Below are 18,498 nucleotides of genomic sequence, written 5' to 3'. Positions count from 1 at the left end.
AGGGAGAGCCCTGATGATTAAAACTCCACTTTAACCACCACCCTCTCTTAGTTTTCTTTAAAGCTTTCACCAGATAACTGCCATTTTGTTGTAATTTCTCTCTACATTCAAGAGGTTTGTAATATCAATCACAGGCAGTGTATACCTAATTTCACAAGAACCAAGGTTATCCAGCAGTAAGTGTGCTTGAGTTTAAGCCTAAGGGGCCCAACACTCGCTAACTTGGGTTAATTTTCTCTTAATTTCCCCATTGTGTGCAGACCAGACTGTAGGGCCCAAAGCAGGAGGAGCCTCCTTGGCTACATGGGTGCTGGGAAACGATGCTGGTGCTGTGAGAGGAGTAACCATGCATCCCATGCTGCTCCATGAAACAGACCACCAATGCTGGAAGGAAGGAAGGAAGGAAGGAAGGAAGGAAGGAAGGAAGGAATTGGCAGCTGGTGCAGCTGTTTTAAAATAAGGATGATACGAGTTCTAAATGGAATCCCAGCCAGTAATCTGGCTGCTCCCTTTCGGATCATTTGAAATTTATTAATTGCCTTCAAGGGCAGTCCCATGTAGAGTGCATTGCAACAGACTGATCTGGAAGTGACTGCAGTATGGCTTACAGTGGCCAATTCATCTCAGAGAAGGGCCCTAGCTGGTGAACCTGGTATAGCTCCCACACTTGAGAACAAGAACACGTAATGCTCTTTCCAAGTTTCATTTTCACTTTATTGCTGCACATCCAGCCAGTCCATCACCATCTCCAAGCATTCTAGTACCTGAACCTTTCACCTGATTCTGATGGAAGAGAGAGAGAGAGAGAGAGAGAGAGAGAGAGAGAGAGAGCTGAATTGCATTCATATATTGGTGGCACCTTGTTCCAGATCTCCTGATGACAACTCATAGCTGTTTCAGATAGATCTTAAAGAGCATAGAGGACAAGACAGAATGCTGTTCAGTGGCCCACCAATATTACTTTCTTGGAAATGGCACTGGAATTATGAGGAGAACTAGTGAAGTACAGTCCCCCTAATCCCCACCTCTCTGAGTTTCTCCTGAAATCTACATTGGTTAACAGTACTGAAAACCACTAAGCAGTCAAGAAGAATGAGCAGGGGTTCAGTCCCTCCCTCGTCTCTCCCAACAAATGTCACTAGCCAGGTCAACCAAGACAGTTTTCATGCTATAACCAGGCCTGAAGCCATACTAAAATGGATCCAGATAACTAGTATTTTCCAAACATGCCATTCAAGCACCACCGGGTGATAATTGTTTAATGCTTCTGAGTTCAGGGAGGTGTCCTGAAGGAGGTAACTCCAAAAAGGAAATCCACTTAAGTTTCACCCCCACACAAACACACACATTTTTTCCACAACAGCTTTAAAAACAGTTGGTTTAAAAATAAATAAATCATTATCTCCCTTTGTCTGTCTTGATTATATAGTATATATATAAAAATACAAACTACCTCAGTGATGCAAGCAAGGGAGTGCAAATAACCCCAGTGCCACAGCTGAACTGCAAGCCCTGCCTTTGCAAAGCCCCAGACTTCAAAATGCAATTGCATTGCACAAATTGCATTCATGCTAATTTTACAGACTCTTACAGAAGAACTAGGACAAATCTAACTCCAACTTCAGAGTTGGTCCTCTTTTTTTTTAGAGCCAAATACATTTTTATTAGTTTTCCAACATTAATCCAATAATAGCCCAATTGTAACAATACCAATTCATACCCAATTAATACAATTATTCAAATACCAAATGATACTTTTACCCCCATCATTCTCTTAATTTCCGTCTGTGTTTCCCTGCAATGTTGAGGGAGTCGTCCATTCCTGGTGCAGAACAGAAATGGAAGTCAGAGTTGGTCCATTTTATCATATAGTGCTCTTTTGCTATGTCAGAAGCAGCCCTTCTATATGTGAAGGTTTTCAGCCTAATAATAATAATAATAATAATAATAATAATAATAATAATAATAATTTTTATTATTTATACCCCACCTGTCTGGCTTGGTTTTCCCAGCCACTCTGGGTGGCTTACAGCATATCTAAAAACATAATAAAAACATCAAGTATTAAAAACCTCCCAATACAGGGCTGCCTTCAGGTGTTTTCTAAAAGTTACGTAATACTTCATCTCCTTGACATCTGATGCAAGGGTGCTCCACAGGGAGGGTGCGACTGCCAAGAAGGCCCTCTGCCTGGTTCCCTGTAACTTGACTTCCCGCAGTGAGGGAACTAGCAGAAGACCCTCAGAGGAAGACCCCAGTGTCTGGGCTGAGTGATGGGAGTGGAGACTCTCCTTCAAGTATACTGGGCCAAGGCTGTTTAATGAAGGGCATTTTAGATTCAATCCACTTCATTCATCAATTTATAGTGTACCCTTCCTCCCAAAGTAACCTGGGACAGCCTGTATGCATGTACAAAATGTACAAGTTAAATCCCCGTTACCATAGCTTTTCCTAGAAAAGCTTGAGGATACAGTTTGGGGAACAGAAACACTTGGATGCAGAAAGGGCCAATTGCTACCTCACCATTTCTTCATGCTAAACCAGGGGTCAGCAAACCTTTTCAGCAGGGGGCCGGTCCAGTGTCCCTCAGACCTTGTGGGGAGCTGGACTATATTTTTTTTTTGGGGGGGGAATGAACGAATTCCTATGCCCCACAAATAACCGAGAGATGCATTTTAAATAAAAGCACACATTCTACTCATGTAAAAACACGCTGATTCCCGGACCGTCCACAGGCCGATTGAGAAGGCAATTGGGCCAGATCTGGCCCCCAGGCCTTAGTTTGCCTCCCCATCTGCTAAACTGATCCCTCTGAAGCTGCTTTTCCTTTTTAAAAAAGTCAAAAGCAAAAGGAAGCTTTTCTGTGCCCAGTGGTGCATAACATCCAGCCGGCTCCTGAGGGAAACACGTTTTGAAACAAGTCCATCATACAGGTAGACTCAGCAATGATTGATTACAGCTCCCTGTTGAGAGTGTACTTGGCAACAAACATTTTTCTGCCATATGATCTGTGGGATTAAAGGTAAGGAAGGAGATCAACCACTCTGAAGTTCCTCATTCCCATAAAATTCATTAGAAAAAAGCAAGCAAGCAACCCTTCAGTGACATCTGCTGACTGCAGCATCATCGTATTGGTCTATCACTGTATAATTATATGGACGGAATGCTTTCTTGACCTTGCAAACAGTTTGTCTAATGCATTCCTTTGTTTCTCCATCTCTTTCTGCAGACACTAATTCTATCACCCATGCATAATAGGCAATTTGACCTTACCAGCCCTTTTCAATAAAAGCTTCCACTGTATCATAAAGGACCATATTGGAGGGAGCAAAATTATTGGAACATAGAGGCTCATTCTCACTCGCTTCATTTGTGTCACAGCAGATTTCTTCATCTTTTCTATGGAGTTTCTGTGGAGTGCCTCTCACCGATGAAGCATCCTTTAAAATTGCAGCTTCTTAATTAGATTCTGTATGGCTAATAGCAAAACAATCAATGCACATCAGTGTCTCAGAATGTGGATTTTTTCCCATTGTAGATTTAGAGCTCTGGTTTCTTGTTTATAAAAGCTGCTTGTTGCTCTGTATCTGCTGGATATCTGTGCCATTGCATATGGCAAACCCCCTCAGCTCCTTAAGAATCAGGAAACGCACAAATCCCTACCTACAAACAGCTCACACTGTACTAACTTATATAATGATTGCCATGAACATTTATTGTGGCTTTGTCTCTAGAAATGTAAGTGTGTGTCTGCTCCCCCCATGTGTGAAAATAGGAGGAGATAATGCTCCTGTCGAAAGTATGCAGTCATACTTTCTTCAGAGAACAGCACGTTCCATTCTCTTGATAAACCAGTATGATGTGGTGAAAAGTATAATATGGAAGAATGAAAAAATGCATTTTATTTGGGAAATGATGGTAAGTCTAGCAAAATGAATCAATGCTAATTTGCATTCACTGACATGGCAAAAATTAAAGATAATTGTTGTTATCCACCTAAGGAACTCCTTGTGTAAACAAGGTTATGGAAACATATTACTAGTTGGGTTGGAAGCCATGGATATAAAGATAATACAGATTCTATGCAACACTGACTGCAGTGGCACCTCGGTTTAGAAACAGTCCTGTTTACGAACTATTCAGTTTATGAACTCCGCAGAACTGGAAGTAGTGTTCCGGTTTGTGAACTTTACCTCGGTCTATGAATGGAAGCCGAATGGTGGAAGGGCACTGGCGGTGGGAGGCCTCATTAGAGAAGGCGCACCTTGGTTTAAGAATGGATTTGGTTTAAGAACGGACTTCAGGAATGGAAGGTACCACTGTATACACCCAAGAGAAGATCCAGTCTGTCTGCACTGTATTGCTCTAAATGGGATATGGAGTCCAATGTGCTTTTAAACATGCATCCACATGTGTGTTAAATACCTAATATCCAGCTCTGTTTATATACAGTATAGATGCAATCCTCTTTTCTCACTCATGGTAACCATGATTTCTCATATAATTATGGTAGTTATAACTGTTATAATTGTACTTAGTAATTATTGTTATAATTGTACTTATGGTAGTTATAATAGTTATAATTGTACTTAGGAGTCCACTAAATGATGATAGGTTTTCTTTCCAGCATGTGCATTTCTCAGACAAAATACGGTAGCTGGGTGATGCTAGCCTGTTGCCTAGACTCTGAAATGACTCCTTGCACCAGCACCACAGCTGCTGCATTACTGAGTCATCCGACAATAAAAATATTAGTGGAAGTTAATTTCTTATTGATAAAAAAGGCAGGAGAAATGCTGCTGAATTTCTGACTCCTAGTAAAGTTTTCTAGGAGGCAGATGTTTTGAGTAAGACGCCAAAGTGCACTTTTGCTCCTACTGTAGTGGAGAAACAACGGCTGTGAATCCAGTATATGCTGCCTGTTTTCTCACTGTTACAATTTTGTAGGACAAAAATCATAAACAGAAAACAGAATTTTCATCAAGACAAAAAACAGAAACAATAAGTCTATTAAAACCTGAGAATGGTTATACATATTGTTGCACATGTTCCCCATTTCCCTGAACAGTGAGAAATCACAAAAGTTACAGTAATTAATTAATGAATGTACTTATATCCCACCTTTCGCCAAAGTTGGGACTCAAGGCAGCTTACAACATTTTAAAAGCACAGTTATAATAACAAGAGGTCAAAATATAAGAGAACACATTAGAAGCAGCATTAAAACAGCAATTGCCGTGATGGGAGCCCAGGGGATTTTCAAAGGCCTTTCTGAATAGGAAAGTCCTAAGAAAGCCAGTGTAACCTCTCTTGGGAGGCAATTCCACAATCTGGGAGCAGCCCCAGAAAAGGCTCTCTCTGTGTCACCATTAACCCTGCCTCTGACACTGATGGGACCGAGATGAGGTTCTCACCTGAAGATCTTGGCACCTAGAAAGATTCATAAAGGGAGATTACGATCTTTCAGGAAACCTGGGTGTCACTTGCAACAGGCTGTGGATATTGAAATGCTTTCCAAAGCTTTGTTCAGAGTGGTAACAACCTCAAGTTGCCAACTGACCCATTAATAAATACACTCTTAGCCACTTCCCCTTCCCCCACAAGACCTTAAACGGGACACCTTACTTTTTAAAGTTATTCTTGCTCCTCCACAATCCTTATTCTAAAGTCAGTCAAAAACCAGCAACTTAAGCTTCAATCATCTGACTTCATAGAAATTTCAGCTGTGAGGGATGACTATATATGTGTACAGCTGGGTTTTGCTATTTATTGCTGTGTCTTGGGCTATGTGGTCTGTTAAAAATAATTGCAGTACAGTTCCCCTGCTTTCCATCACTGATGTCATGTCTGCATCAGTGGTCCCCTTGATCAAGGTGAGTGGTCTCTGCATGAATTAATGGCTCAGCTGCTTTCCTTCGCCTGGTGCACCTGATGTCCATCTCGGCAGGGGAGGGTGAATCCTTAGAGGAGAAGGAACAGATTGGATGAAGCAAGCATTTGGGAGGTTAGCTCACTCTGATCTGAATAATATTTCACCTGATCTGAAAATACGGCCACTCTGGGGAAAGGTTGGAGGAATGCCTTGGAAGAGTGTCATCTCAGGTGGGGTTACCTCTTGTGGGGCAGTGCTGGTAAAGAGACTGTTGGAGGGATGGTTCATTGGGTGCTTGTTTTCTCCTTTTTGTTCAGAGTGTGTGCTCACTTCTCAGTGTCTGCTCCCTCAGTATGCCTCCACTCATAAATCAGTTTAAAAGATGGTGATTACAATAGAAACAAGGTATTGCACGTATTGCAATTAAATTGTCCTTTCAAAAGAACAACAAATAAAATGTCTGGATTATCTGCAGATTCAAAAATCAAGTTAATGGCAAGATTTGAATTAGGAACTCATTGAATTCACTTTCTACTTAGTATGTTTATTTCTTCAAAGACCACATTACTAAAGCAGTGAAAGTGTCAGAGAGCTTGTGTTCCATGAGATTCTGACTACTGCTAACTCACATGGGATGCAATTAAAAAGGTGGTGTAAAGATTAAAAAGTGGCAGAGAGAGAACACCCCCCCCCCAAAAAAAAGCTATGAACCAATGAGTTCCTAATTCAAATCTTGCCATTAACTTTCTAGGACTAAGGATTAAGTGAATCCTTTTTAAACCACTTCGAAACAGAAAGGCTGCCCTTACCGAGAAAGCAGTACTGCTGTTCATTTGACATTTGGCAGATACCTGCAAATTCTATGCAATTTTGCTAAACAATTAAAAGTTATAGTGTAGCACCCTGCTTGTGGTTAACGCTTAGCTGGAATGAAATATTCAACGCAGCAATAGAGAAATTAAAATAATAATTTATTTGTCAGACAAATAAATGATAGGCACAGTAGTATATGGTTACCAAAGCTCTGCCCCTTCCAGCCCTGATGGCCAGCACTTATATTTCCTCAGCCCAGCCCCCTTGCTCCTCCTTTGGCTGCCTCTGTCCAATCAGCCTGGTTGAAATTACTATTGGCTGTTTGCTAGAACCAATCATAAAAGATACACCCATTTCCTATTACCTTTTATTTATTTATTTATTTTATTTATATTTCCTTCTATCCATAAATGGCAGACAAGTAGCCATATATCTTACATTTGCCTCGACAAGGCACCTTAATTACCAGATCACCTTTTGCCCCTGTTGCCCCTGCATTCCAAAACAAATGGCTAAAACAAATGGCTCATGGTATTAAATTCTATCTAAACAGAGATCTTGGGTTCACATTCTCACACACCATCAATGAAAGAAGAATCTAACATAAGAATCTAACATTTCTTACTTTCTAAATCCTTTGCCTAATTACATTAAGCCAACAAATCTCATACATAATATAGATAGCTTTTTAGAAGAAAAGGCCTTTGCAAAGTAAAAAGGAACTCAGTAAAAAACAGCTTCAAAAGAAGCCTCTTCAGTTTACACCCCCCTTTCCCAGCCAGCTGCTTTTCCCATTAGCTCTTCCCAAAATTTATTGCCCTTTAACTCTCTCAGTATACCTTAAACCTTAGGAAAATATGGCTAGAGTCTGATGGGAGGCACATGGTATTATTTTCTGTTAAACAATAAATCTTACTATTTACCAACTCTTAATTAGTGTTTTTGCAGCTTGATTGTATTCTGTAATATGTAGGGTCAGTGTAACATTTGCTCCCAGCCTGTAAGTCCCTTTTACAACTTTGAGAAACTTGTCTCCTGCTACTGCTATAAACCAGGGGGGCCCTTGTTCAGGAGAGCAGGAAGACAAACAACTGCCAAAGTACTTAGCCAGCTGGTTTCTGCCTGGCATGAAACATACAAACATTTGCAAATATATCTTTAAGCTCATTTTAAAATACAGGTCTTGATCAGATGCCTCAATAGGACAGTTCCTTTTAAGTCATAAATATAAAGGTGCCCACTGCAAAACAAAAAAACAAAAAAACAAAAACAAAAACAAAAACAAAAACCATGGAACTATTTGTAATTTGGCAGATATCCACTCAGGAGGCACTGATATGCTTGCAAATCTGATCCAGTTCTGGTAATAAGTCATTTTTTATTTTTCCATAATAGTTAATGGGGAAGAAACAAAGGTTTGTTTCCACATGAGCTGAATTGAACAACCTCCCAAGTGCTTTGAGCTGAATCTTGCTTTTCCCCCTGAAGCATTGAAATGGTTGATGCCCGCCCCTATTTAATATCCTTCTTAATCCCAATAGGTGATCTGCACCAATGTAGGGGCCTTGGGGCATCTCTGTGTGCCCAAAGAAGTGTTGGCATTGAGTTGAAGTTAGGCTGAAGGTAATATTCAGAAGGGCCTCTCACAGCACTTAACCTAGTGTAAAAAATAAAATAAAAAATGTTTTCACAAGATCTTAATGTTTGCTGTGGGCAGGGACACTGTTGTTTCCTACAGCAAACATGCAAAGCCTGAATAACCATTTATGTTGATAAAGTCTCTGTGTGTATACACCTTGGAACCTCATTACAATCAGGGTTGTTTAAGCACTTGCACAGAGATTATATACTTGAGGAAACACTAGCAAACAGTGTTCTCATGGCAAACAAAATTGCCATGTAAACCTGCGTCCCTCCAAATGTTGATGGGATAGAATTCTCATCTTCCCTGACCACTGGCCATGGCAACTGGGGTTGATGGGAGTTGGAGTCCAGTACTATCTGGAGGGCTCAGGTTCTCCATCTTTGAAGCAAAGTGGTGAGTCACTTTTTCGTGTGTTAACCTGTATTTTCAGCTGAGGGTGGAGTTCATGTATAAATCTGCCAACTGCATCCTTTTTCTGGATTTATGGCTCTTAGACTCAATCCTGCATGTTCTGGTCAAGGAGCTTTGATATATAAATCTTATATTTTGGCTGAGGTTGAAGTCATTTGTTACAGTACAAAACACTGAAAAGAACTGTGTTTGTAACACCACAATGGTAAATGCTAGGTATGTGCATTTGTAAGTCTTTTCCTCTTATGAGAAGGGACCATTCCAGGTCTGACTCATAAGAATAGAAGAAGAGGACCTGCAGGGCCTGGCTACTGGCCCACCTCATCCAGCATCCTGTTCTCACAATGACCAACCAGAAGCTGTGGGGAACCTGCAAGCAGAACATGAGCACAAGAGCAGCTGTCTCCTACTGTGGCTTCTAGCAGCTGGGATCCAGAGGCAGAGTCTGGCACATGTGGCTGGGAGCCATCGAGAGCCCTCCCCTCCTCCATGAATTTATCTAACCCATTTTTAAAGCCATCTAGGTTGGTGGTCATCCCTGCCTGTTGTGGAAGCGAGTTCCATCGTTTAACCATGCGCTGTGTGAATAAGTGCTTTTCTTTTATCCACCTGGAACCTCCCAACATTCAGTTTCATTGGGTGGCCAGGAATTCTAGCATTATGAGAACCTGCCTTCTGCACTCTTTTTTTCCTAACTAAAATTAGTGAAAACAGGTTTGTAGCATGACAGGGTTTGCAGACCTTCCTGGTATGTTAAAACGTTGTTATTATTCTTGAGCAGATCAAAACTGTTTACAATTGTGGCGTATATAATGTGTACTTCAAGGAGTGATTCTCAAACAGGTTGCATGAATAAAAGCAGTCCTCTTTCTGTGAACCTTTGAATCCCCACCATTAGCTTCTGCATGTGTGTCAGGGTGCGAGAGTTAATTTGTGTGCTATTATAAACCATTCTGGTATGTCGGACATAATGCTGGAGATTGCAGCGCTTCGCTTCATTTTGTTTGTGTGTTCTGAAAGTAACATCTTTCTCTTTATCTTCCTTAAAGATAAAGGCATTCCCTGCTGCTACATCCAAACCCTTTTTCGATCCTTTTCCAACACTACCACAGTTTTCTGTAAGTAGAAAATGCAACTGAAAAACTGCATTTAACATTAACATGACTATGGCCATGGTTGCCAGAGAACCTTCCTGCTCCTTCAACAGTCTGCAGCCATGAAGAAAGATACAGATACACACGTGTGATTCTGTAGCATAGAGGGGCAATCCCATCTTATCCAATGGGGGCAATCCCATCTTATCCACAACTTTAGCCATTTCTAATAACTGCACGCGGCCATGTTCTTTTCTTCAGTTTATGGCAGTACTATGCTGAAACATCTGGGCCGATGTCGTGATGGGGTGGTTTTGTCCCCCCTAGCAAGACTTTCACACTTATCTGGCTCAAACCTCATGCAGTTTTGCATGGCTAGTTGGGGCACAATATGGATAAGGATGCATATTCCACTGAATGTAATGCAGCACAAAATGGCATTCGTATTTGGATCTGAGTATGGGATTCATCTGCACTGCATTAGTTTCGGTGGGATGAGCCCTCAGATGCGTTAAACAGCTTGGAACCAGACTACCTTAAGAACTGACATCTTCCACATAAGCCCACTGGCTAAAAACCTTGTTTCCCAGGCCTTTCTGAGCTTCATTTCACACACAGAGACAGACACACACACACACACACCCAGTGACTTCAGTCTAGACATCAGATGGTTGTGAACATGTGAAAGGGCTTTTTCAGTTGTGGCTTCTCAGTTTTGAAATGCCTTCCTGGTGTCTTTCTGGCACTAGAGAAAGACCGTTTAAATCACACAAGGCTTCTCACTGTTGAATTTTCAAGCAAAGCTTAAACCTGGCTCATTTTGCTGCTCTGTGTTTTATCTTGGTTCCTTTTTCTGTAATAGTGCTGTTTTTAATTATGTTTCATGTGGCAGGACAGAAATTATAAAAATCAAATCAAATGAATGAATATGATTTGGATGCACATCTCAATGGGCACGTGATCTACATTTGGCCCCAGCCAATCAATTAGGCCTGGCTGGATGTCAGCCGGATTGTCTTGTCGGGGGGTGGGGGTGGGTGCTGCTGTTGCCTCTTCCCTTGACACCTCTCCTTTCATAAACAGTTCCACCTGCTTTTTCAAAGGGGTGTGAAAAATCACTGCACACAGGTGAAGGTTGGGATTTTGTACCTTCTATTTCAACCCAGCTTTATTATAAGCAACTTTGAATGGCAAACATATACCATTATGTATGATGGTATGTATACATATCTGATAATAAATTATACATGAAGTCCAGTACTGGGGACTTTCTCTTTCAGTTTTCTTAACACCCAAATTGTTCTGTGCTCAACACCACTTTATAACCCCTGCTAAAAATAACTACTTAAAGGATGGACAGATCCTGCAATTCAGCTTCTCAGTCTGAATGTTTTGCTCTCATGCTTAGTCACATTTGGTTGCCAATATGTGTATATATCCTTTCAATGCTTCTTTATTTAAAGTGTCTCATTTTTTGGCTTATACAAAAAGCTGTTGTGGTTTGTTCTTTTTCTTTTATAACATTGTTGTTCTTAAAGAGCAAATTTTTAAAAAAATCAGCATGAGTTTTTTTCTTCTATGTTCATCTTATATTCCTTTAAGAACTGGGTTTATAAAGAGAGGAACAGCTCTTCCTCTCGTTCTTCTTCATGGCCTCTGAGCAGTTTCACATATTATCTCTGTGCCTGCATATGATGTCACCAGAACTTCATAGAGCTAGGCTAACACTTTGGTGGGAAGCCCAAGCTATGCTCAGCTATGCTCAAGGTGTTTCCAGCACTCCCACAGTGGCTGCATTCTCAGAGCTCAAACTAGGCTCAAATTACTGACCGTTGCAATTTCACATGGATTATTCTCTATATCACTTTTTCCACTGCATCTCAGTCACTTTTTCTTCAGCTGCCAAGGCTGTTTACAAGTTCATCCTGAAAACTAATAATGATGGAGGCAAAAGCACCTAATTAGGGAGGGCATTTTTTTTAGTGATTATACTGAAAGATTGGTGGCAGCTGTCCTGACTCTTACTGGAGCGTGAGGAACTCAGAGTATAGTTCCCGCCGAAATACTTAATGCTGAAATCAGTATGGTAGCCAGGGGGCAGTTGTCCCCCCCCCCCATCTTAACTAACTGACCAATTCCATCACAGATAACTCAGTTCTGCCCCCCAGGATAATGCCCCCCCCAAATAAATCCTGGCTGCACCCATGATGGTACATAGGCAAAAAGGATCAAGAGTCTTAACAGCCTGCCTAAGCAAGCTAAGGCACTGATCCAACAAGTAACGCACACCTTTGAGTCCAGTTATATTGGAGCGAGTACACTATGGGACAGTTGCTAACAAGGCATTTCCCTCACAGAGGGTTTCCCTCTTAGCCTGGGACAAAGAAGACATATTTCATGAAAATCTGATCTGTCCGCTTTGATGGTGTGTTGCAACATAATCTCTGTGATTATTATTTTCCATCTGCTAGAATAATCTTGTCCTTTGTGCTGAAGTCAATACCTGGCTGTTTGTTATGTTATGCAGCTTGTAGATGCCCCCCTCCATCCTATAGTATACTTCATATGTGGACTCATCTGTTATAACCTTGACTTCTTCTTTGTCTGTTTAGATGTTTCTGCTGCTCAGTTTTCCAAATTAAATAGTTCTTTTCCAGGTGTCTCTGCTTTCTGGTGGCAAAAACACACCCTGGTTTCTTCTCCTGCTTTATCTCTTAATCTGCCTAGATCAGCTCTGGCCTCAAGGATTATAATGAGAACACTATAGGACACGGAGGGCATGCTCACATTAGGAGCTTAAAACACAGCAAAATAGTTTTCCCCTGCCGCATTTCAAGACACATTTCCAGAGTGTTTTAGAGGGGTCAGGGGGGCCTCTGCAACAGCCCACCTTGAATTTCCATTCACAAAGCTGTCGTCTGTGTGCGCGCACTAATCTGCACATGCATGATGGCTGTCTCAAATGATCATACCATTCTTAAATATGAAAGGGATGTGGTTTGAGTTTTCTACTTGAACTGTGGCTTATTTTGGGGGGAAATGCACCACACAGCAGTATTTGTCATGAAACGACAGGATCGCTATGGACTGTGGCTAACATGGTGTCAATGCAGCTTCTGAAACTAGTAGTGGGAGCACACTGGTAAGCAGTAATGTGAGAGTAATGTGTCTGAGACATAGCTTATGAATGCCATTATGTGTTTGCCCTTGATTTCTTCCACAATACCATGTAGTTGTTTTACAGTCTGTAACATGGTACTTACATTTTCCTCTGCTGAGTCTCTTTATATGATGATGTAAGAGGTATAGCTTTGTTTTTTGGTGTGACTTGGATACTGAGTTTAGTTGTTCAACAGCAGGATCCCAAAATGTAGAAAGAGTATCTTGTTCTATCTTATGATAGAACTTGATTATCCAAGGGAGCATTTCCTTCAGCCACTAGGCAAAGCTATCTAGGTTGGCTTCCAATTTGGCTTCCACTGACCTTTTTTAATCCAATACATCACCTAAAATTAATGCCCAGCTTTATTGATATAAAAACTGCACAGTTCCTCTTTGCATCTGTTTCCCACCTACCAAGGAACCTGTGTGTTTCACCTAAGGGTGGGGACAGATAAAGGCAGCATATCTTATGTTTTCAGAAGTGTTGAATCAAACACTGTATATTTCTGCACCCTGGCAATCCCAGGAGCAGCCTTCATGGCACTTGGTAAAGACTGCTTTGACAGTCTGCTACCCTCCTACATTCCATATTTAGACTGTGACTCTGTGTAATAAATAAATAAATTCAGACTCCATGGCTAGAACTTCAAACCCAGGGATGGAGAGCTTCTGGCCAATGGGCCAAATTAGACTTGGCATACGTCCCAGTTTGGCCCAGGAGGCTGTTCCCTCCAAACTGCACCTGCTTGCTGTCCAACAGACATCATAAAGAGAGCCTGATTGGGAACTCTGTAGCCCAGCTGGGTGGGCTTGTGGTAAGTATTGATCATCCGGTTGGAAGCCCTCCTTTCCTGCTGCAGGTGGCGTTGTTTTCCTGCTTTTGCTCTGTGTTTGCATATATAGCTAGGGCTACAGTCTGTTAGGAACTGAGCAGGAAGAGAGGAACCATGCCCCCCCTTGAGCATATGCATGGAGCTGGGTTTCCGGTCAAAATGCTAACCTAGCTCTAGAAATCTGCAAACAATCTTCCTTGCACAGCACACATATGTGGGATTGCACAGATGATCACTAAAAAAACCAAAACAATCTGGGATGGGTTTTTTTTTAACAGTTACTGGTTGCTGGCTTTTCTGAAACATTCATCAATTGCAATTACTGTACATTTATTGTAATCACTGTCAGATCAGTAAGTATCCAGAACTACATCATCAGTTTCTCGCTTCTCATTACAGCAAGGCAGCTGAACCCTACAGGGCTGACTGTGGGAACGTGATTTACATGATTAGGAAGTTACATGGGAATGACTCTCTCCTTGTGCCTTCCTTCTCATTGCAACCATGCTCTCCTCAGCCCACCAAACAGGCTGAGAGAAGTGCAATTGCCCACACCAATCAGCTGAGGAGTAGGGGGAGATACGCGATGGGATTGCTGGTAGGATCAGCACACTCCTCAACTCTTCCCAGCACCAGTCGTCAGGGAAGGAACAAAGTATCCCTGCCCATTGCACACCTGCCTTTGTTTCTCTCTCTGTGTGTGTGTCTCTGCGAGGGTGAGCAGGCGTGTGCTTTTATATGTCTGTACTGCATACATCTGCGAGTGCTGAGAACCCACCACCCAATGTGCCCTTGGGAGCAAAAGGGTTGCTTGGCCATGCCTGCATGTATGTGTTCGTGCATGTGCCCCACAATTTCAGATTTCCCTCTCCTTTGACATTGGCCAACTTCAGCATTTGATATACTTTGGAATAAGGTGTGAAGAGCAGAGAGAATATCTTGGCCTTGTTCAGATAAAACAGCAGAAGCTCCTTGAGCATGTCAAGGGTGTGGAAAGCTGCCATTGGGCTTGCAGCTTAGCTGCTGTCACCTGGGTGTGCCATCTGCAAGAACGCCTCCACATTGCCCATTTGAACACCCTCCCCCTACCCCCAAGGTGCTGGCTCTTAAAAGTGGCACCACTGCTGGATCCAGGGTTTAGAAGGCTTTTGGGTCAGGCCCTTCTCTCTCAGCAAGTCTCCCTCTTCACTGCCATTATCGCCAGTTGCTGCTGCTCCTCTCCCTCATTGCTGTTTCCACTTGCTCCACTGCCAGGCAGAGTGACAATGAGCAAAGAAGCAGCAGCAGCAATGTCTGCTCTTTTTCCGCACCACCGTTGTCTGGGCCAAACTTGAGAGGCAGACGAACAAGCAGGTTGCCATGGCCAGGAGAGCAAGCCAGCCTCGTCAGCCAGCCCCTGCTGGAGTATGGACCCTCAGCAGATGCCCAGTCATGCAGACCCTGAGTTCCAGGCCTCCCAATGCTGCCCCCATACATTCCCAACGTTGTACCATAAATAACACTGTTTATTACTAGTCTAAAATTTCAAATTCTACATGTTGATATAGGGTGTCAACTCACTCAGAGTAGATCTATTGAAATCAATGGGCCTCTCTTGCTCATGTCAATCATTTCAATAGGTCTACTCTGGGTAAAACAGGGTAGTTGACTATCACCCATAGCATCTTTCTCCTAGGGTTCATTGTAGAAGGTGGTTTGGGGAAATCAGTATTAAGCCTGACAAAATTGTCAGTTAAAAGTGTCAGAAATCATTACAGAATTTAGGAGAGACTTTATACTTAGAACTCTGTAGAGGTTTGTAAAAACTAATGAACTTGAATTTTATCCTCAACAAGTGCACTATGCTGAGGAACCTTTGCCTAAAAATCTGGATGGTCCCCTTCATCACAATCATTATGATCATAGTTTTTTTGGCTCAATGGCCTTTTGACATCTAGCTGCGCCCTTTTTTAAAAGACCATTGCTGATATCAAATGTGTGGATGAAATGGGAACAGGGAAAGATACAACAAACCTATTTTTTCTTTTATGTTCATTTGTAGGCAGAATTCATAGACAACAAGCAACAATGCTGTGTAGTACAGTCATCTCCAAAGATGTTATCACCAGTTGCCCCAACATCTGTGACAAAGTCTCTGGTGGGAACCTTTCCGACGCCAACGGTGCAGACCATCTATTCATCTCACAAACCAATTTCTCTGGCAGACAGGTACTGTTCAACCATTCCACGGAAGTATTATGTGGCTTTCTTTCTGAAGTCTTTCACCAGTCAATAAGCGTGTCTCATGGGGCCAGTTTTCAAATGTGGGTCGAGGAAGCAAAGCAAGAGCCTGGGGACAGGGAAGGAAGAGGGAAGGCGCTGCTGTTTTGCCTGGGCTTCCCACATGCTCAAGCCCTCATCAGCCATGGTCTCTTCTTCAGAATATTCATGCTTAATTATATTTAAGTTGCTATGACAACCTGTCGGCTGAGAAACCTGATAAGGGATGGTGTGAAGATGTTAAATCAGGGGAGTGTTTCCATGTCAATCAGTATTTACTGTAGCAGCAACCCTTCAAAATGCCCACAACTGCCACACTTTCCCATATTAACTTATCCCTTTACAACATTACACAAAAGTACAGCCCTTCTTCTCTGTCTTGGTGAAGCCTCTTTGATTTGCATTCTAAATGACTCTCAAACTATTGAAATCTTTGCCTCTCTTTTCTTCCATCTTCTCACCTTGGTCCACTCAGTTCTACCTGCAATTTAGTGCCACACCTTTCTTGTTTCTCCTCTAACCCTCCTTAAATCCTTATATGGATTTCTGATCTGTCTCAATGCTCTCCTGCTGATATTTCTCATTCTAACTTTTAAAATGCCCCATCTCTTCTAAACAGATATAATCCCTCCCTGAGATGTTTGCTTGCCCAATTCCCATCACCTGAGGCACTGAAGGTCTCTCTCCCCCTCAAACTACACCTTTTCTCACCCACTGCCTCTTATCCAACCAGAATTCTTGCCACCTCATTTACTTTTCTGTGACCTGCCTGGCACAATATCCTTATCTCCACAGTGTATGGTAACTTATGCCAAGTACTTGGAACTGCACTAGCTAGATATATGTCATCCCTTCTTCTGTGTCATTTTCTAGAAGTAGCCTTATATTATTTGTGAAGTATTGTGAACATCAGGGGGGAGGAATCTTGTTCTTTTCCTGCCAAGGGTGGCCCTGTTGCAGAGGTAGATTGTCAGGGGTTATATTGGGGGGGGGGAGCCAGAACCCCAAGTGAATATGACCCCAAGTGACTTGCCTCATTGTGAGTCTCGGGGTCCTCAGAGCCCCAAGGTTTCTCCAGGGATAGCTAGTGGTGAGCCTTTCACACTTGCCTGCACACTGGCATCCAAAAATGGTCTCATGTTTAAAAGATGATAGGACGAATGGGTGCATTGCAACTGCAGAAGGACTGTTCTAGATTGGGCCTATGGCAAACAGGGAGGGTAGCTTAACCTTTCACTCCCACCCATTTTTTCTAATGAAAGTTGCTGCCAACCCAACAGCTACTATTTGCCTTGTTAAGGAAAAGTTGTATCTTCATAATGGTACACAAACATTTCTGTGGAAGGCCAAACAGCAGCTGCAGAGAAGAGAAAATGGTGTGGTAGCAAAAGGTCAAGCCGTTCCTGATCCAGATTTCTCTTCCTCAGCAGCTGATGCTTTCCAGGACTGAAAGAGATAGGCGTGCCAGTCTGTGCCCAAGGAGCCCCTGCTAATTCCCCATCTTAGCATCACTTTCCTAAGTGGCTGCATCTCATCATAGAAAACCCTTTGTTGCACTTTCTATGTACAGTGGTACCTCAGGTTACATACGCTTCAGGTTACATATGCTTCAGGTTACAGACTCTGCTAACCCAGAAATAGTGCTTCAGGTTAAGAACTTTGCTTCAGGATGAGAACAGAAATCGGGCTCCGGCAGCAGCGGGAGGCCCCATTAGCTAAAGTGGTGCTTCAGGTTAAGAACAGTTTCAGGTTAAGTACGGACCTCCAGAACGAATTAAGTACTTAACCCGAGGTACCACTGTATTCCTATTCTTTGTTCCACCAGTGAGGTAATTGACCCCAGAAGCCTTTGTCTGCTTTCTTCCTTGGAGGAGTGACTGGCTAGCTAGTCCTTTTCTGGACCACTCTTTCTCAATTCCCTCCTATTGTCATACCCACCTTGTATCCTTGTTGTGTCCTTCAACCCTTTTCTGTTTCTTTGCTTCTCTGACCCAGCTTAGCTTGTTTTTACCTCTGTTTCATAGGTTTCTCCACTGCCATTTCCTCTTCAGTGATAACACATCTCTGCCTCTCTCTTCTTGCTCTCCTCTGTTCACACCAACACTTCTACATGCAAACTCTAGCAAAAATTAAATTTCAAGAGTCTAATAGGCCATAAAGTGAACTAGAAAGTCCCCCTGCATATAGATTTCCTTCACACACATAAGGAAGTGGGGCATACTATTGATCAGAAACCAGATCAATCTTCAGGGTGCCGCTGGAAGCTCTATGACCTGTCTGCCCCACACTTGGCTACTGGACAGAGACTTCCACCAAGACCCCGTTAATGGGGTACCCCAAGTATGTTGCAGGTTCCACTCAGGTTGATGCACCAATTCACCCATTTTGCTATGTGACATTTTGCTATGG

General features: G+C 42.4%; 1 protein-coding gene across 5 annotated transcripts in view; it reads left to right on the top strand.

Annotated features, from left to right (window-relative positions):
* Positions 1-18,498, top strand: part of EPB41L4B (erythrocyte membrane protein band 4.1 like 4B) — a 138,805-nt gene that overhangs the window by 117,447 nt on the left and 2,860 nt on the right. For 3 of the 5 annotated variants that reach the window (XM_079949450.1, XM_079949451.1, XM_079949454.1), the window contains 2 exons: positions 9,791-9,859; positions 15,872-16,038. In XM_079949450.1, coding sequence (XP_079805576.1) covers positions 9,791-9,859; positions 15,872-16,038 — 236 coding nt within the window. The remainder of the gene's footprint in view (positions 1-9,790; positions 9,860-15,871; positions 16,039-18,498) is intronic. The other 2 variants (XM_079949452.1, XM_079949453.1) reach the window with 1 other exon arrangement.

Source organism: Podarcis cretensis (assembly GCF_951804945.1).
Source record: "Podarcis cretensis genome assembly, chromosome: 13".
NCBI classification, from domain to species: Eukaryota; Metazoa; Chordata; class Lepidosauria; order Squamata; family Lacertidae; genus Podarcis; species Podarcis cretensis.
Note: the sequence above shows the minus strand (reverse complement) of the source record. Positions and strands in the feature narration are given on the sequence as shown.